Source organism: Mesoplodon bidens (assembly GCF_964165515.1).
Source record: "Mesoplodon bidens genome assembly, chromosome: 6".
Lineage (NCBI taxonomy): Eukaryota > Metazoa > Chordata > Mammalia > Artiodactyla > Ziphiidae > Mesoplodon > Mesoplodon bidens.
The window spans coordinates 24,323,199-24,348,528 of NC_138162.1; the positions used below are offsets into that span (position 1 = coordinate 24,323,199).

Consider the following 25,330-nt stretch of genomic DNA (forward strand, 5'->3'; position numbering starts at 1 on the left):
TGATAGTGTATGGGGGGGCAGGGGAGGGGGGCGGAGAGGCAGCGGCCCCAGCAGTAGCAGTGGCTGCCACAGCCTCATAATAATGTGGCTGATATTTGTGGAGCCCGCGTTGACCACGCCCCAGCCCCAGGCTGGACGTGATTTTCAACTTTTTATTTTAGCAGCTGAATCCTTTCTTCAAGAGAAACCTTATGTGGAACCCTCCATAAATCAGACAGTACGAGGGGTGAGCCCTCTTGCTTAGCCTCTCCTGTTTAAGCCCCTGCAGGGGCTCTGGAAGAGCTTTCTCAGAGCCTGAGCTCTCCCCTGAGCACAGTTTAAAGACCACCCACGGGGGATAGGTTACAAGCAGAATTCCCGGGTCCATTTATGCCTGTTTTACAGATGAGCAAACAGAGGCCCAGAGGAGGGGAGGGATTCAGTGAGGGTCACCCAGGGAGTTACCACCACAACTGGCACACCAGCCAAAGTCCTCTGAATCTCAGGTCTGTGTCCATCTGTGACACCTCTTTTACTAGGAAACAGGGGCCTTTTACTAGCAGCTATAAAATACCATCTCCTCCAAGCCATCTTTTTTTTTTTTTTTTCTTCTTTTGGCCATGCCGTGCAGCTTCTGGGATCTTAGTTCTCTGACCAGGGATTGAACCCAGGCCCTTGGCAGAGAGAGCATGGAGTCCTAACCACTGGACTGCCAGGGAGCTCCCCAAGCCATCTTTTAAAGCCGAGCTTGCAGTGGGCTGCTCTATTAACGTGGTGTTTTCACCTACCTCCTGCCCTGTCTGTCCCCCACCTCCAGTTCTTCCACATCACTGACCATAGGAGAAGAATCTCACCTTAGAGAAACTGTCCCTGGGAGCCAAGTAGATGAGTGTGGCTTGAAGCTGACAGCTTCATAGTTTACCTTAGGAGTTCTCCGTTGCTCTCAGCTTATTTAATGTGATGCCTCATCACTCTGTAATATTCACAGGACACTTGACATTAGAAAGGGCCTTTAAAATCCTCTGAAATAGGAGTTTTAAATTCATCGGCACCGTGGAGTGTATAAGCGGAACATTAACTTTCCTGTGTGCGCAAAGATGGAGACTTCTTCAGGAAATGTAATGATGGCATCTCTGGAGGTAGCCTGCTACCCAGCCCCATCCCTCCTCCAGCAGGCCCCATAGTTGCCACCTACCCGTCTCTTCTTGCTCATTCCCAGCTCCTTTTTTCCCGGGTGGCTTTGACATGGATTCCTCTCTCCCCTGTTCCCTTGTACTGGCTCGTCCCTTCTCCAGGGTCTGTCCATGACTCTTTCTAAGGGTTTTAGTGCAAACCATCTAGGAAAAATGAGTCAACCGGCCAAGGTAACAAGCATGGGAAGCTCCCAGGGTTCCAAACCTGTCCCAGCTGGTTCTGTCCCTCAACCCCTTGTTGTGTGAGTCTAAATGGCTCCCACATATGACCCAGAGGTGAATCTAAGGCTGTGTTTTCCAAATGTCCCATGAGATTCCAGTTCCAGGAGCAGTTTCTCAGAGACATGGTTTCATGGTCCAAAGGACAGGGGAGTTCTGCTTGTACCCTCCCTGTCTTGGTGACTGACATCCGTTGTGGGTAATGCAGACCAAGAGTTTTGAGAAGTCAGGCAGAGTAGAGAGCCCTGTGCAACTTGGTACAACCCAAGACCTGTCTGAGCACCAGAAACGTGTTTTGCAGCCCATCTGAGAGATGCTAATTCGGAGATGTGTCTGTGAGTTGATTCTGGAAGCCTCCGAGCCCTTCAGTAGGGCCCTCTTGGCCCTGGGATGGAGACCACAGGGCCTCTCCCGGCTCCACTCAGGAAAATCCAAATTAGGTTATTCTCTGAGAGCCATCAGGAAGGGTTTTTTTCATCTATACCAGAGCATTGTCAGCTGCTTGTGCTTTCTTTGGAAGTAAATAGAAATGAATCAAGCCAGGGTCGGGGGGCCATTTATGGTCTGAACATTGCATTCTTGGGGTCTGGTCAAAGGAAGACGTCAGACCAAACTGAGCCATTCTTAGTGAAAAGGATGGCACTGGCCTTTTCTGTATTTGGGAAGCAAGTCCTTTCTTATCAAGCCAGCTGTCACACACTCAGATTTCTCCTACAAAGAGGCCCACACATGCACAAACTTATATTAATAACACGTGTCTCTGCTCTCTTTCTGAAATGGAGGCTTTTTCTGGTAGCCTAGCCAACTTTGTTTTTTGTTTATTTTTAATTACTTTGTTTCAAATTGACAATTAATCCCAGCTTTTTGATTGATAAGTTGGTTATCTTTTCCTAGGTTTTGTTTCTCTCTACTCTGGAAAATTCCATCAGTCATTTCACAGATGAGCCACAGGTTTTGTTTGTGTTTGTTTCCATTGGGGTCTAAAAACCACAAAATGCTGTGAGGAAGGTAATACTGATTGTATTAGTTTGCTACAGCTGCCGTAACAAAGTACCACACACTGAGTGTCTTAAACAGCAGAGATTTTTTTTTTTTTTTTTTTTTTTTTTTTGCGGTATGCAGGCCTCTCACTGCTGTGGCCTCTCCCGTTATGGAGCACAGGCTCCAGACGTGCAGGCTCAGCGGCCATGGCTCACGGGCCCAGCCGCTCCGCGGCATGTGGGATCTTCCCGGACCGGGGCACGAACCCGTGTCCCCTGCATCAGCAGGCGGACTCTCAACCACTGCGCCACCAGGGAAGCCCCAAACAGCAGAGATTTTTGTCTCAAAGTTCTGGAGGCTAGATGTCCAAGATCCAGGTATCGGTAGGGTTGGTTCCTTCCAAGGGCTGTGAGGGTCTGTTCCAGGCCTCTACTCCAGCTCCCGGTGGTTTGCTGGTAACCTTTGGCATTCCTTGGCTTGCAGAAGCATCACCCCATCTCTGCCTTCATCTTCACATGGTGTTCTTCCTGTGTGCCTGTGTAAATTTCCCTTGTTTATAAGGACATCAGTCCTGTTGGATTAGGGACCCCTCCTCTGGCGTGACCTCATCTAAACGTAACTAATTACACCTGCAACAGCCCTCTTTCCAAGTAACTGTTACATTCTGACTTGGAATGTGGTTCTGGGTTACTGAGGTTCAGGGGGTTAGAACTTCAACATATGAATTTGGAGGGGCCACAATTCCACCCATAGCATCAACTCTATACATAATAACACATTTCATCCTGCGGCATTTACAAAAGCTCGGAGCTGCTGCCTCACCCTTTAGCCTGTCTGCCTCAGAAACAAAAGCTGAGAGCTCAGCTCACATAGGCTGCAGGACAGGTGGGAACTGGCTTAGACACATAGGCTGCAGGACAGGTGGGAACTGGCTTAGACACATAGGCTGCAGGACAGGTGGGAACTGGCTTAGGCACAGAGGCTGCAGGACAGGTGGGAACTGGCTTAGACACAGAGGCTGCAGGACAGGTGGGAACTGGCTTAGACACAGAGGCTGCAGGACAGGTGGGAACTGGCTTAGACACAGAGGCTGCAGGACAGGTGGGAACTGGCTTAGACACAGAGGCTGCAGGACAGGTGGGAACTGGCTTAGACACAGAGGCTGCAGGACAGGTGGGAACTGGCTTAGACACAGAGGCTGCAGGACAGGTGGGAACTGGCTTAGACACAGAGATGCTATAGCAGCTCCTGCAGCAAGCTGACGCTGTCCATTTTCCAGGAGGAGAGCCCAGAATGTCCTCAAGGTGGTCTGATTGGACCACCAATGGCAGGTGAGAACTGGAATTGGGTTCATTAAAGTGAAAAACTTCCTGCTGTGTGCACAGCCGTGAGTCGGGCCCTCGGGAGAGTGGGGTGGAGCAAACCCAGGCCCTGCCCATGAGGAAGCCGCAGGAGGCAGACGTGTGAGCCGCGTGCAGAGGTGTGGGTGCAGTGCCGTGGCCGTGATGAACTTTGCTCAGAGAGGGGACACTGAGGCTTCACAGAGGAGGTGATGTGTGAGCTGGGCTTGTCATGTTATCAGACAGTTCCAGCCAAGCTGGGGGACAGAAGGGCTTAGGGCCCGGTCGTGTCTCCTGGGTTAGGTGACAGGCAGTGTGGTGTAGCGGGGAGCGCTGGGGTCCGGTGACGGGTTCTGAGTCAAGCCCTAGGTCATCCCTCAGTTTCTTTGTTGATAAAAAAGTGTTAGTTAAAAGATTCAATTTACAGGGTGTGGCATCAGGATTGAATGAGTTCTCAGGTGTGAAAGTGTCATGGTTATGGAAGTAGCAAAGACAGGATACAAACACAGGTGTTAGGTGTCATCTGTGCCACGGAGAATACGCAGTCGCCTTCTCTTGCAAGGAGAGCAGCTGGGAAGTGGCAGACCTGGACTCCCACCCCCTCGATCAATCACTTCCTCCCTCTGAGCCAGCTCCCTGGGGGGTGAAATGAGAGGTCTGGACCAGGCGATCTCCTTCTGGCCATGAAGTTAGGTGACTCTATGAAAAGGTGCCTGATACAATGGCTAGAGCCGCGTGGGCTTGGAAAGCCAGCAGACTGGGGTTCAAATGGTGGTCCTGCCCCCTCTTGGTAGTGTGATTTTGTGTGAGTCACTCAGCCTCTCTAAGCTCAGTGTCCTCATCTGCAAGACGGGGATAAATGCATAAATGCGTACCTCAGAGGTTAAATTAGAATGTCCTTGGGAATTACTTAACGCACAGCTTGGCGGGCGTATGGTACTAAAAGTTAGCTGTTACCGTCAGCTGCTTCTTGTGAGGATTGAATGAGATGTTGTAGGGGAAGGGCCTGCATGCAGCAGGTGCTTAATTAACCATTGACACTTCCCCCGCTTTTAAGATCAGCCTTGGCAGAATTTCCAGCGTTCATGTTTTCCATCAGGGTGTGGGGTGAAGGGTGGAGGGTTGTACAGAAAATTTTCGGACTATTTGAAGAATAAGATAGTTTTCAGGCACTGGTAAGCCATTTATAATCACCTATTACTTGTAACTAATGGCCATGCCAATTACAACAATTACAAGTCGTTAAATTGCATGCCCTCAGGACTTTTACCTTGCAAGGTTTATGAGAGAATTAGTCCAACTGAATACAGGATTCCAGTATAGTAATTATTATCCTGACAATTCATAAAACATGCCCAGGGCTCCATGTGAGTGATAAGCATCTATTTGCTCTGAGAGCAAATCCAAGAAGGGTCTTTCTAAGATTTTTCTCTTTCTGGTAGATCATAGATTGGAACAGAAAGTTCTTCTACGATGTCGTACAGACGAGAACTAGAGAAATACCGTGACCTGGATGAAGATGAAATCCTTGGAGCCCTAACAGAAGAAGAGCTGAGGACCCTGGAAAATGAGCTGGATGAGCTGGACCCTGATGTGAGTAGGCACTAAAGGGGACACGTTGTCACAGTTGCAAGGACAGCAGCCATTACCACCTAAGGAAGGGGTAGGCCGACTTCTGGAAGTACCACTTCCCCTCTCCCTCTATGACAATAACATTGGAGTAACATTGCCTTTGCAGGTGTGTGTGTATGAGTGTGTGTTATATTAGTCAGGGTTCTCTAGAGAAACAGAACCATTAGGAAGTAGGAGATTATATATATATATATATATATATATATATATATATAAAGAAATTTATTATAAGTAATTGACTCACATGATTATCGAGGTTGACAAGTTCCAAGATCTGCAGTTGGCAAGCTGGAGACCCAGGACAGCTGGGAGTGTAGTTCTAGCCTGAGTCCAAAGGCTTGGGAACCAGGAAAGCTGATGGTATAGTTTCAGTCGAATAACTAGCAGGCTCAAGACCCAGGAAGAGCCGGTGCTTTCAGTTCAAGTCCAAAGGCAAGAAAAAAAAAAAACACAAAAGCAATTACCCAGCTCAAAGTAATCAGGCAGAAAGAAATTCCCCCTTTGCTTTTTTGTTCTACATGTATTCAGACCTTCAACTGATTGGGTGGGGCCCACCCACATTAGGGAGGACAATCTGCTTTGCTCAGTCTACCAATTCAAATGTTAATCTCATCTAGAAACCCCCTCACAGACATACCCAGAATAATGTTTGTCTAAACATCTGGGCACCCCATGGCCCTGTCAAGTTGAGACATAAAATTAACCATCACAAGTCCACTCCTAGTCAACTTGGCACCCATACACATCTCCTTAAACCATACTTATCTCCAAATAAAGACAATGACAAGGTCATAATTCTGCCTAACATGATACAACTATCCTGTGTATAACCTACCAGAAGAAGTAAAGTCCTTGAGTAATGTTTGCTTTTCTCCTTGATCTCCCGTAATTTAATACTATGATGTAAAATTAACAATACTTAGATACCACCATATAAAACCAATACATCTTGTGTTTCATGTTAAGAGAATAAGAGAGGGAAGAAAACAAAGATATTTACTTAATACACATACATAGACTCACACATACACAAACATGTTCATAAAAAAATACAGAGGAAATACTCATGACAACACTGTCCTCGTTTCTCTAACTGGTCACGTGGTCATAGCTGGTATTTATAACTACCTTCTTCCACTGTCCATTCTGTACTTCCCTTGCCTTCAGCAACCATAGCCTCAGCTGGGTGTGGTTCTTTGCCTGGCGGAGTGAACCTAGTTCCGAAGGGCCTGGACCATTAGTAGTCCTGCCTGGACTGAGTTGTTATAGTTTTCCATTGACTCTAATCACAGGTCCTGGTAATACTAAGAAAGCCCTAAGGAATCTCCTGTATTACAGACATACTCTTCTTTACCTCCCTTGTGGAGCAGCAGTCTGATTTACCCTTGGTAACCAGGACCAATCACCCCAGCCGGTACAGAAACTCCCTCTCTGCCTATTCATTCAGAGGCATAAGGATCCCAAAGTGGCAGTCTTAACCTCTAATCCAGTGGAATCACTGCTGTGTCTCCTAGTGGAAGCATTCCTCCCTTTGGAACTAACTAAGACCTTGAGGCCAGCACAGCATCAGGTCACAGGAACAGGATGCACAATGTTTTCCAGTGGGTCACTAGGGGTACCACTGGTAATAGTGAGGGGTGCTACTCCCATTTTCTGGACCCATGAATCCTGGCCGTGGGAGAAGAAGCACCATGTATTGGACTCTGATTCAGAGCGTGTACAGGCTCCTAGAGACCCTTGCCCCAGTCCTGAAGGGTATTACCACCTAGCTGTACTGCAGCTGAGTCTGCAAAAACCAAGTCCACCGTTCTGTCAAGCCAGCTGCCACAGGATGGTGGGGAATATGTGTCAGGTAGCACATATAAGTGTGTTTAGTACTCAGAATTTGCCTCTGCAGTGAGGTTACGGCAGTGGTTTGTCTGTGGTTTGGCCAGTCACCATGGAGCTGTCAGCAGAGCTGACGGAGGTGGCTATTTCAGGGACGCCGGCCAATGCCCAGCTCAGAGAAGGGAGAGAATGAATGTTACTGAATTAAGTGAATTTCCCATTTGATATATTTTTAAATTAAAAATGGGATATTTCATGCCTTTTTAAAAAAAACCTGTCACCGCTCAACCCTAGTTTAACAGTGATCCATACAGGAAAACACTACTTTACCATTTCACTAACCCTCAAGTAATTGCAGCTAGTGTAGAGGGAATGTAGGTTAGCAGGGAATACTCAGGACTAGAGGTTAGGTGTCCCAGGTGCAACCCTGGCCCTGTCTCTTACATTCATGTGACCTTGCGCCAGTTGCTGTCCGTCCCTAAGCCTCAGTGTCCCCATCCATGAAATAATGGAGTTGGTTGGTCCCATTCAAAGCTAAGCTTCCATGAGCTTATAACCTGGTCTTATCTCTGGGTTTGATTAAATGTCTTCTTTCTAGATAACCCAGAATCCTTGTTTAGGGGTGCTGGGTCCTAGGCCACACAGAGTGACAAGCCCCTCCAGCAATGTGTCCTCATCTTGTTATTCACGACCCCCGCTGCCCCCCACCCTGACCCCGCCGGGAGGAGGCGGTCCCTGAGGTGAGGCCGCTGGGGTTGATTAGAAGGCAGCGTTGGTGGGAGAGCCTTGGGTTCCTCCTTCCCCTGCACCATCGCTTTCCCTTAGCCTGGGTTGCCATAAAAACGAGTGATGTAGGGAAGAAACAAGCAAGCTTCCAGTTTTAGTGCTATAAAGTTATTCTGTTCAAATTCTCTCCTAGATCACCGTCGTATAGAATTGCAAGAGCAGATAGTTTTAAAAAGTGAGAACTAAAGGAAGATGTAGCTATTTCTAGTCAATTCAGTAAACATGACTCAGTTACCTGCCATGCGCCGACCCCTGTGCGGCCAGCAACAGGGGAGCCTAGCGGGGATTCTGCCCTTCAGGCCCTCCGTCCAGTGGGGAGTGGGCATAATACACCACGTCCTAAGTGGGAGCACACAGGGAGCTCAGGGAGAGGATTAATTCTTTTTGGTAGGAGGCTTCACAGAATAGGTGATACTGGAACTGGGTCCTAGATTTTTCAAAGTCAAGAATAAAAACAAAGAATTCTATGCTGAGTGAAGGTCACAAGCAAAGGCTCATGTACAGCAAGTAATTGGGGATGGGGAGTTTAGGCGTGGTTCCTGTGGAGGGCTCGCTGAGCCTGGAAGTGGGTTTGGGCTAGATATGGGGGCAGAGGGGTGCAAGGAAGACCAAAGAGTGTGGACTTTTCTCAGCAGGCCCAGGCAGTCCCGAAGGCAGAGTCAGTGGACTTGCCGACTAAGGACAGATGGACTGGAGGAGATGCTGGGGAGATGGGTGAGAGGTGGAAGGGCTCCCATGGTAGTGAGAGAGATCTTTCCTGAAGATAAGGAGGGGCCCCTGCCCCTCTCCACAACCCTTCTGCCATCTTGCAGAACCTTTGCTGTTTTCAGGGTGAAGCACAGACTCCCAGGAGCCCCCAGAGCCTGCTGCCTCTGGCCTTGGGGCTGTTGGAGTTGCCCTGAGCCCCTGGATGGGGGTGAGTTTAGATTAGGCTGTGGCTACAAATTGGGTAGGTGATGACAAGGGTCAGAGCCAGGCAACAGACCTGGGAGTGGGAAGGGGGCAGATGGCGGAGCCCTCTCAGAACCGAGAGTGGAGCCCCTAAGGACTGCTTGAGCCCCAGCTAGGAGCTCCATTTCACTTCTAAACTGGCAAATGGCCTCACCCCTAGTATCAGGGTGTCTGACCCTAGCAGCAGATTCCCAGGGCCTCTGTACCGTCACACAGCCAGCTGCCCTGAGCCCTTCTCACCAGTGATTAACAGGAAGGTATGCGTGTGAACACTGGAGGGCTGGAGAACCCGGTGAGGTGCAGAGAGCAGACTGACTTGCTCGGCATCACAGCACCAGGGCGTGGAGACTCAGATTTCAGACAGGCTCCAAAGTGTAGCACCTCCCCCTCTGGCAGGAGGAAGGTACGAGTGCACTTGAATTTCGGAGTAGGGTTGGGCAATCCGAGACCTGTGATCCTCGTAGCACTGTGGCTTCAAATGGACATTTTCAAAGCCCCCTTTCTCTCTAAGTTCAAGAAAGAGAGAAGAGAAATCAGAGCAAGGATAGGAGATAACGGAGCCCAGCGGGGTTTTTGTCCCCATCTAACAATTAGCCCTTCACTGAGATGTCTCTGTTACCTGATTTGCAAGTCAGGATGGGAGTTTTGAAAAGATCTAGTGGGGCTCCATTCTGTCTGAGAGCACAAACATTCCAGCTCGAGTTTCACCTGCCCTCAGCCCATGTTCTGAAATCACAGCACAGGGAGGGGTCAAAGGTATGCAGACCAGGAGAGGCCTCCGAGCCTCTGGCCAGGAGGGGATGCAGAGACCAGCAGGTGTCCAACTGTTCAACTTACAGGGCAGAAACTGAGCCCAGAGAGGGGAAGGAACTTGCTGTGGTCACAGGCCCGAGCAGAACCAGCCCAGGCCCGCTGCCCTCTCTCTTATACTCTATACTCCTCCTGTTTTAATTCTGGTTTAACAAGCGCTTATATGGCACTTTTTATGTGCAGACACTGTTCTAGGCACTTTGAAAATATTAATTCATTCAACCGTCATCCTAATCCTATGGTGCAGGCACTGTTATCGTGCCCATTTTACGGATGAGAAAACTGAGAGGTGAAGTAACTTGTCCAGGAAACTGAAATGAGGCAGTGGCAGAGCCATGACACGGCTCTAAAAGTTCACATCTTAGCCACACCGCTACAAGGCTTCACTGGAGTCTTCAGGAAGATAGTTTGAGCCACGGATGTGCTCTGGTTTTGTAGTTGGGGAAGGTGCTGTATGAAAAATTATCCCCTTTTCTTCCTAGAAACAGTCTGAGATGCTGAGGTCCTTATTCAATCTTGGCTCTGCTCCCAACTTTGGCAAGTGCTTTTCCCTCTTTGGATCTCAGTTTCCCTATCTGCAAAATGGACACAGTGGGCCTAGATGCCCTCTGACACCTCCTCCAGCTCTAACTGTCTCTGATTTTATGAGCATTTCCTGGCAATCTTATGACCTGAATTCAGCTAACAGGTAATGTTTCAGGGGGTTATGTTTTCAGTGATGCAGTTGTTAAGCCTCAGTGTCATGTGATACAGTAGAGTACACAGAGTTGGAAAGCTGCTTTGTTTGCAGCAGAGGATTCCAAACTTGGGCACGGTTAAAAAAAAAAAAAAAAAAAAAAAAGTCCCCAAAACTTTCTCTCTCTTAGTCTGCGTCCTGGAAAGACTCAAGCTTATCATGAGATTGTTGCACTTGGACTCCCACGGGAGAGGAATGCTCCATGTGCTAAAAGTATCTGCTGTTGACTGATTCCCCAAGGGGATCTGCCCTTTCTTGTCTCTCTGGAGTTAAGTGGATGCTGCTCTGAAGCTGAGCCAGCTTCTCGGTTCAGATTGCCTTTGTACCAGGCAACAGGGAAAACGGGCAATGTACAGTGATGTTTGAGAATGACAAGTTACACTGTGACTTGGGCAGGGTACAGTGTGTGAGCTCTTATAGCATCAATAGATAGTTGACATTTACTGGGACAAAGCCCTGCATGGATTATCTTCTTTAGTCCTCTGAGTGGTTTGGTTATCAGCTCCATTTTAAAGATGGGGAAACTGAGGCTTAGAGGTATGAAGTAGCCTGCCCAGGAGCTGGGATTCCAGCCCAGAGAGTCAGACCCAGTAGCCTGGGCTGTTAACTACCACCTCCTGTGAGTGTGTGTGGGAGGGCCTGGAAGGCAACTTGGAGAACAAAGCTGGGGAATTACCAGCAAATTACTTTTTTCTAATTCAGTTTCTCTTGAAGTTGTTGTGTTATTTTCACCATAAATATAAATCTTAAAAAAAGAAAGAAACCACCAGCACAAAGAATTTCACTATAAATGTTACTTGTTAATGAGGCTTTGAGGAAAAGGAGTAATCTTTTTTAGTGTCTCAGTAAAAGGGTCAGAATATTTACACAAGAGAAGATGGTAGAGATAACCCCAAACTTACAAAGAAATTGGGTTTTACAAGTTGATTTTGAAGTCTGCTATTGGGAGTCTGTGACACATTACAACTATAGAAACAACAATGGAAAACAACAGGCCCCTGCAAGGCCTGAAATAATAATAATAATAATTTTAAAACTACAGTTATTTTTCTGTTGAGGTCATCTTACATGCCAGGTGCTATGCTGTTTTATGGGCATCATCTCAAAAAACCTCCACGAGGATCCTATGAGACTGATCCTCATAGGTTGGGGTTGAAATCATTTTAAGAAAAGGAAATGGATGCCCAGAATTACATAGCTGGTAGGTGATAGACTGAATTCAGGTAGACCTGTCTCCCTCAGCCCAAAATGTGTCAAAAGTTCTGAGACCAAGGGACCATGAACTACAGGGAGAAATGATGGGGGAGAAAACCTAGGACTGTAGAATCTCAGAGTTAGAGGAACACTTAGACATGATCTAAGCCCCACCTCTATCCCTGTATATACAAACACGGCGCAGATAAAGAATCCCTGATTTACAGGGTCCCTCCTACACACATGTCATTCACCCAGTGCTTTACGTATTTCATCAAATCCTCATACCAACCCTTTGAGGTAAGCAGTACTATCCCCACTTTAGTGATGAAAAATCAATACAACAACAACAACAACAACAAAAACCCTGAAACCCAGAGAAGGGAAGGGACTTGTTCAAGGTCACACAGCAAGTAAGCCACAGCACCAGGACAAAATCCTGGGACTTCCTGTCACACTGCATGGCTTCCCACCAGACTCCACAAGATCATAAAATCCTCCATATTCATGGCCCAAATGGTATCCTATAAACCAGAGGTTGCTCTTGGCTGTGCAGGAAGCAGCCATGTTTGGTCCACAGGGCTGTGCTTCTCCCTTGTAGCACAAACCAGTAGATTCACAAGCCGGGGACAGAAGTAAACAGTTGAAATGGAAAGAAATAAATCTCTGCTCTAAAAATAGGCACACATCCTTAGAAACACTGCCGGCCGTGCACAGAGCCAAGGATGGGCCTGGTGGGGTGAGGGCGAGTGAGGCCAGCTGTCAGTGTGTCCCCATCCCACGGGGTCTTCTGGCCCCGTGACCACCTCTCCACCCCACTGCCTTCCCCAAGACCGGCCTCCAGCCTCCCCAGAATGCCCTCCTCCCTGCCCTGCCATCCTCTCCTCCCTGCCTCTGCTGCTGGGGGACCTCTTGGGTCTGGAGCCCTTCATTCTCAAGTCAGAATCATCCCATTTCTCAAGGCCCAACCTCCCCACCCCTCCCTTGGGAAGCCTTCCTGACCCTCCCCCTCCAAGCCCCCAGCACAGCACCTGCCCCACTAAAGACACTGAGCGGTTTCCTTTTTGACTTTGACATTTTTAATAGGAAGTATGTTAAACATATAATAGAGTACAGAATACACACCTATGTTTCCACTATCCAGACTTAACAAATGTAAAAATGTTGCCTTACTTGATTCAGATCACCCTTAAAAAGAAAAAAAGGGCCTCCCTGGTGGCGCAGTGGTTGAGAGTCCGCCTGCCGATGCAGGGGATACGGGTTCGTGCCCCGGTCTGGGAGGATCCCATATGCCGCGGAGCGGCTGGGCCCGTGAGCCATGGCCGCTGGGCCTGCGCATCCGGAGCCTGTGCTCCGCAACGGGAGAGGCCACAAGAGTGAGAGGCCCGCATACCGCAAAAAGAAAAAAAAAAAAAAAAAAAAAAAAAAGAAAAAAAAAATTACCATAGATAAAGTTTTAACCCTGCCTTCCCACCCGCCCCACAGTCTTCCCCATCTCTCCCACTGCCACACCTTCTACCTGAGAGGCAGCAAACCAGCACCCACAACATCGGGTAGGTAATATAACGAAGGGAGGAAGATGGACCAATTTTCGTGAGGCACGTGGCCATCCTGGGTCATCTTTTACTTTTCCACTCTTTTTTTTTTTTTTTTTTTTGCGGTACGTGGGCCTCTCGCTGTTGTGGCCTCTCCCGTTGCGGAGCACAGGCTCCGGACGCGCAGGCTCAGCGGCCATGGCCCACGGGCCCAGCCGCTCCGCGGCATGCGGGATCTTCCCGGACCGGGGCACGAACCTGTATTCCCTGCATCGGCAGGTGGATTCTCAACCACTGCGCCACCAGGGCAGCCCTACTTTTCCACTCTTGAAAGAGATGTGGACATAAGAAAGAAATTTTTCACTTACCGCTTTACCTTCCAAGAAGAAAAGCAACAGCAGAGCCAGTGATAAATGTTAACCGTTTCTTGGCCTCTGTGTCAGAGACAGGAGGGAGTGGTGGGGACTGAGGCAAATGGGAGAGTTTGTGTTTGACTAAAGGGCACTTGCTGTTCCACTCTGCCAATTGTTGTCCAGTATTGCCACGTCATCTAATTTTTCAAGAGAGGCTGGAGGGCTTCCCTAGTGGCACAGTGGTTGAGAATCCACCTGCCAACTCAGGGGACTTGGGTTCGAGCGCTGGCCCGGGAAGATCCCACGTGCCGCAGAGCAACTAAGCCCGTGTGCCACAACTATTGAGCCTGCGCTCTAGAGCCCATGAACCACAACTACTGAGCCTCGTACCACAACTACTGAAGCCCGTGCGCCTAGAGCCTGTGTTCCGCAACAAGAGAAGCCACCACAATGAGAAGCCCGCACACCGCAGCGAAGAGTAGCCCCTGCTCACCGCAACTAGAGGAAGCCCGTGCACAGCAACGAAGACCCAATGCAGCCAAAAATAAATAGATAAAATAATTTATTTTAAAAAATTTTTAAAAAGAGAAAGAGCCTGGAAATCTGAATTTTTATGTGCACGTTTCCTATTTGAAAATGTTGGCAGCTCATTCAAATATACAGACAAAACCAAGTTTTGGCAGTTGATTGGACTATAGGTCTCCCAGTTTCCAATTCTGACTCTGTTCACATGACAGATTTATAGATAGATAGATAGATAGATAGATAGATAGATAGATGAAAAGTACCTAGCCCAGTGCCTGGCACATAATAGGTGTTTAATAAATGTTTGTTGAACCTGAATATATGATTTGCCCACTAGAATCTAGGGTTCTTGCAATTTAGAACCACATTGTAGCACCACAGGTATAGGGCAGCCAGGTACAGTTGTGCAAGTTTTGCACTGCACAACTCCAGCAACCACTGTTCACATAAACCAGAGAACATATAATGCCCTTGGAGTTGTGCCAGTGCACAACTTGCACAACCAGATGCAGCTGCCCTGACAGAGTCTCCCCATAATGCAGTGTCTGTTCAGTTGAATGGAAGTGAACAATTATGCCCTGTGGTGATAAAACTGATTGTCATAATCTGTTTCTAATATAGAGTTCAAGGCTTTATTCTGAGGTTTCAAGCTAAAGGAGATCTTGACCATTTTACAGAAAGGGAATTCAAAGTCAGAGAGCACCAGTGCCCTGTTTGTGGCCTCAAAGCCCTGGGATGAGAACCCAGGCTGTCAGTTAGAATGCAGTTTAGCTGTGAGTAATAGAGATTCAAAATAACATGATGTAAGCAGTGGTTTATTCATCTCATAAAAGTCCAGAGGTGGGCAGTCTAGGGCAGGTAGGGAGCTTAGCTCCCCAAACGTCCCAGAGTCCCAGGTTCCATTCAGCTCACGTCCTTGCCATCACTAAGGTGTAGCCCCCATCCTCATGATCCAAGGTGGTGGCCAGGATAGCTGCATTCCAGGCATTAGAATAGAAGAAAAGGGGTGGGGGTGGAGAAAAGGAGAAAAGCCATTTTTCAAGTACCTTTTAAGGAAAGTTACTGGAAGTTGCCACTGGACCGTTCTCATACCATGACCCAACCTAGCTGCAAAGGAGCCTGGGAAAAGTAGTCCTTAATCTAAGTGGCCATGTGCTCAGCTAAGGGTGGAGTGCTTTTATTACTGGAGAAGGGGAGATATGATACTGGTGACAATTTGAAGTCTGTCACTATGGGTTTGCCAGTCTGATGGCCTGATGTTCTGCTCTGCCAAAAGTTCTGAGGAGGAGTAAGAGGAGTTGCTAGGAATTTAAATCCAGATCCCCAAAGGAAACATTACAAAGGTCTTACTCTCTAGCTTGGCATTTTCCAAAATCTCCATCAGGAAACTCTGGTCCCATGGTGGGCACCCGCACTCTAGCACCCTTCATAATGCATCCCCTTCCCCAGACCTGCTTGGGGCAGTAGCTGGGTGCCCAGCAAACAGCTCAGGGCAGCAGGTGTGATGCTGACTTGAAGGGTGTCCAAGAAATACCACCTTTTTCCTGCTGGAACATCAGTGCTGTGTGATTCTGGACAATTCAGAACACATTAGCACTCACTGCTTGGTGCTGGAGATTCAGAGACGACTAGGATACATCCCAGCTGGCCTTTGAGGGGCATTCAGTCTCCTTGGGGAGAGGGATGCCGCATAAATGTGCTCCAAGACAAATTAGAAGGAACATTATATAAGAATTCGCAAGATGCCTCAGGGTGTTTGGAAGGAGAATCACCAGATCAGTGCGGGGAGCACAGCAAAGGCTGGACAGGGTGCCCAAGGGAAGGGCTTTGAAGGATGAATGCAGGGAGGGGAGGAGGGATGGAATTCCAGGCAGAGAGCACAGCCTGAGCAATGCCCTGGCAGGGTGAGGGTGTGGGGCACGGCTGCAGAATGCGGAGCAGCCTGGAGTGGCTGGAACATGGAATACTTAAAGATGAGAAGATCGGGAGGCTGGAGTAGGGTGAGGTCAAATCACGAAAAGCTCTCCGTGTCTGGCTGATGAACTTAGTCATGATTCTGTGCGTTAGTAGAGGTGCTGAGCATTTGTGAGTGTGTTGGGGAGTGGCCCGGTCAGATGCGCCAGTTGGTGCAGTCCGTCTGGCTGATAGAAGGGAAGGGAGTACAGTTGGAGAGGCCCGAGGCAGGGAGGCCCGCCTGAGGCTACTCTGATGGTCCCAGCAAGAGACAGCACAGCTTGAACTAGGCCGGCTCCTAACGGGTGGAGACGCTTCCAAACCCTGCAGCCTCAGACTCCTTCCCCTGGCGAGCCACACCCCCTCATCCTGCCAAGCCTCTGTCTCCCCGGTGCTATCCCCGGTTACATCCCTCTCCTCTCTTCTCTTACCCCGGCTGTCCTGCCTGGTGCCCTGGGACTCACTCAGCTCAGGAGCCACCGCCTCCAGGAAGCCCGGGTAGACTAAGCTGCTCACACTTGGGTGTGTCTCCCTCTCTTGGGCCCCTGTGGAGCGCAATCACTCATTCGTTGTCTCAGGGTGCCCCGCACAGCGGGGAACGTGGAACATTTTCCTTGTACATGAGGCAGAAAAGGAGGATTAGGAGAACGCTGGGAAGGGAAGGTTTGGCCTCACCTTGTGCCATGAACAGCAGAGAGACACAAAGGGTGCTGTTGTGAGCCATAGGTTCCACCACAAACAACTACTGGGCTTGGGCTACGGGGGTGCCTTTGGATGTCAGCATGAATGCCCTGTAAAGCTGTCCGGGGGATGTGTTAGCTCCTGGGCTTCACCAGTGGTGCAGCAGGGTCATGGTGGCTGAGCCAAAGGCCTGGCTCTTTCTGGAGAGAACAGGAAGAGAGGAGGCAGTCCAGAGTGCGTTGGGCGGGTGGATGGGTGGGGAATGTATGGAGAGAGTGGGCATATTAGAGGTCTGGACCCGCTTGTCCCGTCTGTGACCGAGGCACGAGTGCTGTGCTCTCAGGCTAGGTTTTGCCGTGCGTGACAAGAAAGCTCTGCTGAAGCCCCACTGAGTGACCTCTAGTGGGATCTGGAAGCTGCTGGTGAACGGGGCAGAGGCCGGGCGCTCTGTCTTCTGATGGGCCCCGAGGCACTGGAGGGCCACGCTTTACACAAGGGGAATCAGACCTGGCAGATAATTGGAAAATAAAAGTCCTCAAGGCCACTTGAAAAAAAGCATTTGGGTCAAATGCCGTGTAAAAGGTAACTGGATGGCTGACTGGCCTGTTCAGTGTTCGGACTGCTGCTGTGGTGGACGGGCGTCTGGGCAGGCTGAGGTCGTTTGAAGCAGGAGAGAGAGAGAAATTTACCTCCGAAACTTCTCAGTGGGAATTCTGAGAAATCTACCTCCTGGGTTTCACTCTTACCCAGGACAGTAACTCCATGCCTCCGTGCCTCAGTTTCTCCACCTGTAAACGGAGACCAGTGTGATAAAGAGGTGTACTCCGGAGAGGGAACCTGGTTCTTACACGGGGCCACATCTGGTTTCCAGGATCGGTTCTTAGAGGAAGGCAGCCGGGTGGGATGGAAAGCTTTCTGGGGCTTGGAATTCAGGAGCCCGGGCTCTCGGTCCACGTGTGACCTCAGGCAAGGCCCTTGCCCTCCCCGGCCCTCGCTTTCAATACCCGATGAAGAGCATGGTCCACCCTCTTCTAGGGGGCTGTGTATGGTTCAGTCACAGAACAGAAACCCAGGACTCCTGGAGCCCAGCCCAAGGGGAGGGACACATTGTACATTCCCTTGTTCTTAGATGTAGCTGATTTATGGGGGAAAAGTGATAAAATTCCTTGTTTTTTGTCACTGTGAAGAACCAGGGTGAAGGACATTGTATATGTGCTAAGCCACCAGTCTGAAGACACTCATACTGATCCTTGAGAAGCTAATTATGTGCAGTGTCACCTATATATCAGCTTAGGCTTCCTGGCTGTGTGGCTAACAAGCTGTGTGACTTTGGGCAAGTGACCTCAGTTTCCCTTGCCTCAGTTTCCCCAACTGAAAATGAAAGAATTGGCCTGGAGGCTGTCTCAGGGCTTTGCAGCTCTGAGCTGCCAGGAGTCTATGATCCTTTTAATACATTGTATGTGTATGTGTATGTGTGTGTATGTGTTGCTTGTGGGTGCACTTCTAACCCAGCCCGCAGTAGTTCTAGCCAGGATGGAGTCTCTCATAGCCCCAGCTATCTATAATTAGATAATTATAGTGATAATTGTGTAGATGCTTAATATTTGGCCTTTACTTCACCTGTTTGCAGGGTGTTAGAGCTCCTAACAACGCAGTTGAGGGTTTGTCAGTTTTCATTGTCCTGTGGGCAGCTGGACTCCAGAGCTTGGGTGAGAAAATTAGACTAAGATGTTAACCTGTCAGGCTGTACGTCCGAGTTTTAATTTTACAACATTAAACGGAAGTCACCATTTAAAAAACCACAAGTAGGGAACTACAGGAAGAGATTGCCTAGTTTTTCCCTCTGTGATTATTTCCAAGAACATATTAAAGTTTTGATTCATTTTTTTTTTTTCTTTTTTTTTTTTTGCGGTATGAGGGCCTCTCACTCTTGTGGCCTCTCCCGTTGCAGAGCACAGGCTCCGGATGCGCAGGCCCAGCGGCCATGGCTCACGGGCCCAGCTGCTCCGCGGCATATGGGATCCTCCCAGACCGGGGCACGAACCCGTATCCCCTGCATCGGCAGGCGGACTCTCAACCACTGCGCCACCAGGGAGGCCCAAAGTTTTGATTCATTTTTAATTTTTTTTTTAAACCTCTAAATTAAAAACCCATGTATACACCTCTTTCTTCCTCTGGCCCAGAGCCTGAAAGGAGCAAGACATTCAGTAATCATGTGTGGAATAAATGAATGAGTATCTTGACTTTCTCTACCTGGACTTTTAGTCTGATAGGAGCCTCAGATCAGAGGTGGCAAAATGGCAACCCATGGGCTGAGACTGGCCTGCATCTGTGTTTTATTTGGTCTGAACATTGTTCTTAAAATATTTGGATCATGTGTCAATATTTAAAAATCAAGAGCTTCCACATAAAGTTGAGCAGATCTGAAAATACCACCCACGTTCTTACATGGCAGTCATTAGCTGCAGCAGAGTAGTGTGGAGGCACTGAAAGCTCCAATGTGCCACAGTCCTCCCCACTCCCAAGCATATAACAGCTATAATTTTATATTTAGCCTAAGATCAGAGAGTGTCTAGAAATTCTTCCTCCTTAAAACTAACACTGACTTTCCTGTCAGGCGATAATAAGGAGATCGCCCAGGCATTAGTCACTGCCCTCCTCACACAAGTAAATTTCCAATTGTAAGTAAGGACCTGAAGGCATGCTCCAAGTCATATATATTTGTACCAAAACTGTCTCCTAAAGCAAATCTCACCCATAACCCACCGGTCTTTGAAGTGAAGATGTACATGTGATGTGTGTGTGTAAATACAGATTCCCCTTATGCAGAAGCGATATCTGTCTTGGAGGAGCAGACTGATGCTTTGAACTAAATATAAAGAAAGCATGTGCCCAGCAGATTTACCCTGTGCAGACATTAAGATTAGGAGAATGAGACTTAAGTGCCTTAAAGTTTAGATCGTTCCAATTACCAGCAGACATCATGGACGTATACGACCTTTACAGGAATGTAGAGGCTAGTTATCGACTATTCTTTGCTATTCAGTAAAGTGGACCCCACTGTAGGATCTTGATTAACCTTAAAAACTAAAACAATACATTGTTTTCCACACGTGCTATAATTGAGACTTTTCTCTCATTTTACTCTGCTTCCCCCATTTACCTTCTGTCTCCTCAGTTATTCCAAATTAGAGAGCCCTTGGTGGGGTCCTGGTCTTAGCACACTGCCTGGACACATAATAGTCACTCCATGGATGTTTGTTGAACGAATAAGAAATGAAGGAATGAAAGATACATTTCTACACATACATGTCCTGGTCGAAGGTGACAACAAAATGGTTGTGGGAACTCTTTCCTCACCAATTGGGTAGGCTGGGTCTGCGAGTCAGTTTTAGGTTCTAATAGTCATCCAAGGCAGCATTTTCTTATACATTTAACTGCTCCATGATGAGCTTACATAATATGGCACCTTACTCTGTAAAACAAGACACTATATTAAATCTGGCCAGCTCTAGCCTGCCCAATCTCAGCATCATTTTTGGCCACTGACACATGAAGAGCCTGTGTTCTCAGCATTCCATGGGCATTTAATTTATTGCATTGGCCATTTTTGTAATTTTCCCCTCACTAACATAGTCCATTTTTAAAAAATTTATTTATTTTTAATTTATTTATTTTTGGCTGCGTTGGGTCTTCGTTGCTGCTTGTGGGCTTTCTCTAGTTGCAGCAAGCAGGGGCCACTCTTCATGGTGGTGCACGGGCTTCTCATTGAGGTGGCCTCTCTTGTTGCAGAGCACGGGCTCTAGGCGCACGAGCCTCAGCAGTTGCAGCATGTGGGCTCAGTAGTTGTGGCTCGCAGGCTCTAGAGCGCAGGCTCAGTAGTTGTGGCACATGGGCTCAATTGCTCCGCGGCATGTGGGATCCTCCTGGACCAGGGTTCAAACCCGTGTCCCCTGCATTGGCAGGCAGACTCCCAACCACTGCGCCACCAGGGAAGCCCCATAGTCCATTTTTAATAATGCCTTTTTTGAGATGTAAAATTCATAGAATTCACGCATTTAAAGTATATAATTCGGTTTCTTAGTATATTCACAGAGTTATACGACAATCACCATAGTCAATTTTAGAATATTTTCATCACCTCAAAAAGAAACCTGTTCCCATTAGCTGTCACTCCACATTTCTCACCTTCCTCTTCAGCTGTAGGCAACCATTAATCTACTTTCTGTCTCTACAGATCTGACTGTTCTCTGGACATATCATATAAATGGAATCAGACACTATGTAGTCCTTTGTGACTGGCTTCTTTCACTTAGCATGATGTTTTCAAGGTTTCATCTATGATGTAGCACGCACCAGTACTTCATTTCTTTTTGTTGCCAAATAATATTCTGTTGTATGGATATACCACACTTTATTTATCCATTTGTCACTTGATAGACATTTGAGTTCTTTCCACGTTTGGGCTATTATGACTATGAACGTTCATGTATAAGTTTTTGTGTGAACATATTCTTTTATTTCTCTTGGGTATATACCTAGGAGTGGAATTGCTGTCTCATATGATAACTCTTTTAATCTTTTGAGAAACTGCCAGACTATTTTCCAAAGGGGCTGCACCATTTTACATTCCCATCAGCAGTGTATGAGTGTTTCAATGTCTCCACATTCTCACCAACACTTGTTTTTACTCATCTTTTTTATTATAGCCATCCTAATGGGTGTGAAGTAGTATCTCACCCTGAGTTTGATTTGTGTTTCCTTGATGGTTAATGATGTTGAGCAGCTTTTCATGTGCTTACTGGCCATTTTTATATCTTCTATGTCTATTCAGATCCATTGCCCATTTTTATATTCTGTTATGTCTATTCAGAAATGTCCATTCAGATCCATTGCCCATTTTTATATTCTGTTATTTGTCTTATATATATATAATGTATATATATCTATATTATATATATATATATATATTTGTGTGTGTGTGTGTGTGTGGTATGCGGGCCTCTCACTGTTGTGGCCTCTCCCATTGCGGAGCACAGGCTCCGGACGCGCAGGCTCAGTGGCCATAGCTCACGGGCCCAGCCGCTCCGCGGCATGTGGGATCTTCCCGGACCAGGGCACGAACCCGTGTCCCCTGCATCGGCAGGCGGACTCTCAACCACTGCGCCACCAGGGAAGCCCCATTGTCTTATATTTTGAGTTTAGGAGATCTTTAAGTATTCTGCATACTCGATCCTTCTCAGATATATGATTTGCAAAAACTTTCTCCCAAACTGTGGGTTGTCTCTTTACTTCACAATTTCCTTTGAAGCACAAACATTTTCAAGTTTGATGAAGTCCAATTTATTTATTTTTTTCTTTTGTTGCTTATTGTTTTAGTATCATATCTAAGAAACCATTGCTTAATCCAGGTCACAGAGATTTATGCCTATGTTTTCTTCCAAAAGTTTTATAGTTTTAGCTCTTACATTTAGCTCTTTGATTTATTTTGAGTTAATTCTTGTATATCATGTGAGTTCATATGCTGTTTTTGAAAACAAATGAAAATGATAAATAATCATGAGTTTAAAAAGTATACAACTGTCTTTGGTTTTAATTGAAAGTCAAGTTATAGTTCACTAAACGCACCATTTGATAGAATGAAAATAAACTCCTAATGAGGCTGATACTCTCAGTATTTACTTTAAAAATCCAATAAGCTAAGAATTGTTAGAAAAGGCCTTACATGTTGTTTTTTAAAAGTCAGCTGCTTTCAATAAAGATAAATGAAACTATATTTTAACATGCCACCTAAGTAATATTTTAAAAATACATTAAAAACATCTTCACTCCCCTATTAGAATGATATGGGCTTCAGTTTTAACACTGAAATGCTTCTCAATCAGGGACGATTTTGCACCCCTACCAGGGATATCTGGTGATATTTGGAGACATTTTGGCTGTCACAACTTAGGAGGGGGGTGGTGCTACCGGCATCCATTAGACAGAGGACAGAGATGCTGCTAACCAGCCAAGAATGCATAGAACAAGCCACGTGACAAGGAATCATCCAGCCCCAAATACCTCTTGTGCTGACATTGAAAACCCTACTTTCCCTGCCCCCCGTTTTATTGAGATATAATTGGCATACAGCACAGTAGAAGTTTAAGGTGTACAGCATAAAGACTTGACTTACATACATCATGAAATGATTACCAGTTTAGTGAACATCCATTATCTCATGTAGATACAAAAAAAGAAAAAGAAAAAAATGTGAAAAACCCTACTTTGAATCAGTGGCCTCTATCAGATATATTCAAAATGAGATGTGAGTTTGCAAACCCTTTTTCCCTCAGTTTCAAGCTCATGGGTTTCTCCCATCACAATACTGAGCCTTTCGGAAGTCAGAATGTGCCCCAGCACCTCACTGCCATCAAAATCCTTTATGGTGACAAAAATCTCTCAGGTCTTCCTTGTGGGGATCATTGGGAAAATACTTGCTTTCCATGCTTAATTCATTTTATATTTGCATGTGTTCCTTTTTTGAAGTTTAAGATATATTGGGATAACACAGCCCCTGTCCAACATACATATTTGGGTAACCAACCTCCTGGTATAAGGTATTTTATCTGATTTTAGAACAGCAACCATAGTCAATAATAGTTTATGTGCTCACTGTATCAGGCACTGTGCTAAGCACTCTTCTGCACTATCTAATTTACTTTTCTCAACAATTCTGAGAGAGTGACTGTTATTATTCACATTTTACAGCCAGAGAAATGGAGGAACGTTGAGATTTGCCCAAGGTCATGTTGCTGGAGACATCATTACTCCAAGTCAGGGCTTAAGCCTGGTGTGGGGTTAACTGTGACATGCTGACGTGTCACAAAGAGTTTGATTACTTATTATGGGTAATCACAGATGGACGTTTGCCAACACTTAGGCTGTGCCCTTACTCAACTGGGCTACAGTAGATGTACTTTCACTGAATGGACACACACTAGTAGCCACAGGAAATCCTGTCTCACCTGGGACATACCCGTGGAAATGGGGCTCATCTGTGGACCATCAGCCGTCCTTCATATCACGGTGGACAGTGTCTGAGGACCGCTGCTTAAGGAAAACTAGGGTATCTGTGGCACCACGTATGTTCTTGACACCCATCCACAAATCAGTCACGGCTTGATTTTCTCCCAACTGGCCGTCCTCTCATAATGTGCTCCAACTCCCAAATGTCCCTCCTGACTTGTGGCCTAAATGCATTTGCACACACACCAGCCCCACTCTCTGAGCCCCTGTGTGTACCAATCAGTGTGCTGGGCCCTGCTCACCTCAGCTCTCCCAGAGTTGGGCTCACACTCCAGTCTCCTGATCTTGCACCCACCACTCTTAGTGGAACAGCACAGTGGTAAACTATCTTGTAAAAAGAACAAAAAACAAAATCATACTGCAGTCAAACAGTAGTATTTCCCTCCCAAGCTTTGTCCTTCTATGTGCCAGGCACAGAGCTCTCTTCATATAGCTGATAGTATTCCCCTCTCAGAGGGGGCTTTTAGGAAAGGATTTGAAGTGTGAGTGAGTGAGTGAAGATATGCATTTTGCTGGTACAAAGATTGGAGACAGAACGGCTCTCCAATTTAGCCATTTTGGGGGTGCAGCAAGAAGTGAGGTGAGATTCTGCTCACATCAGCCTTCCCAATATGCTCCTGACCTCCCCGAATGAAAGGGAGTGGGGAGAAAGCAATGATCTAACTAGAAGATTGCCCTCTTCCCCCAACTCTGAAGAAGGACCCTGGTTTTGGTTCTAGATTTGGGCAAGTCTTTCTTTGCTCTTGGCCTCAGTTTCCTCTTGAAGGGAGCATGTGTACACTGGATGATCTCTAAGCATCCTGGCAACCGTAAACTTCTTTGAATCTCTACGATACTGAGTTAAAGTGAAGTCCATGTGATTCAGATCCACCCTGATTAGGAATCTGCTTTAGTAGTGAGCCCACACCTGGTAGCCTGCCCATGTTTGAAGAAGAGAACGCAGTGATTGGTTGATGCTATCTTTCTTGAGAGCCCCATCTCCATGGGCAACGTTCAAAATATTTAACAGCCAGCATGCATGAGCACGACAGTCAGGAGGGTAGAAAGCAGCTGGTAGGGCCAACCAGGGCTGCAGCCTGACAGCATGCCCGGCCCTCCCTGCAGTCCTGCCCAGCTTTCTCTGCTTGTTTTTTGGGTATGCCTCTTCCTGCCTGATTCTGCATCCAGGGCCCTAACTCAACCCCCCTGGGCTGCTTCTCTCCCCAGCCACTTTCTACACAACGGCTGTAAATACCCTCATGCATCCCAACACCAACTTAATCCTATTTCTCCCTCAGCAGATGCTCTTGGAGCCCTCCGCTGTGCTCAGCCCCTGGTCAGCTGACCCCTCACCCCCTTGCCTTTAAAAAAATGTTAGAGGCTGGGAAACAGGTATGGTTAAGAGACCTGAGTCCTAGCCTAGCTCCGCCCCTGTCTGCCAGTGACCTTGGGCAAGCCTCTGCCCCTCCCATGTTGTTAGTTTCCTTACATGTAAATGAGCGACTTAGATTGAGCTCCCCGTTTTTCAGTGATGAGTTTCTGGAGGAATGCAAGTCTTCAGCAGCTGACTGCTCTCTCTCTTTCTCTC

At 47.3% G+C, this 25,330-nt stretch overlaps 1 protein-coding gene across 1 annotated transcript in view; it reads left to right on the plus strand.

The window, feature by feature from the left end:
- Positions 1-25,330, plus strand: part of TMOD1 (tropomodulin 1) — an 81,536-nt gene that overhangs the window by 16,155 nt on the left and 40,051 nt on the right. The window contains exon 2 of the mRNA XM_081236596.1: positions 5,155-5,305. Coding sequence (XP_081092722.1) covers positions 5,186-5,305 — 120 coding nt within the window. The 5' untranslated portion in view covers positions 5,155-5,185. The remainder of the gene's footprint in view (positions 1-5,154; positions 5,306-25,330) is intronic.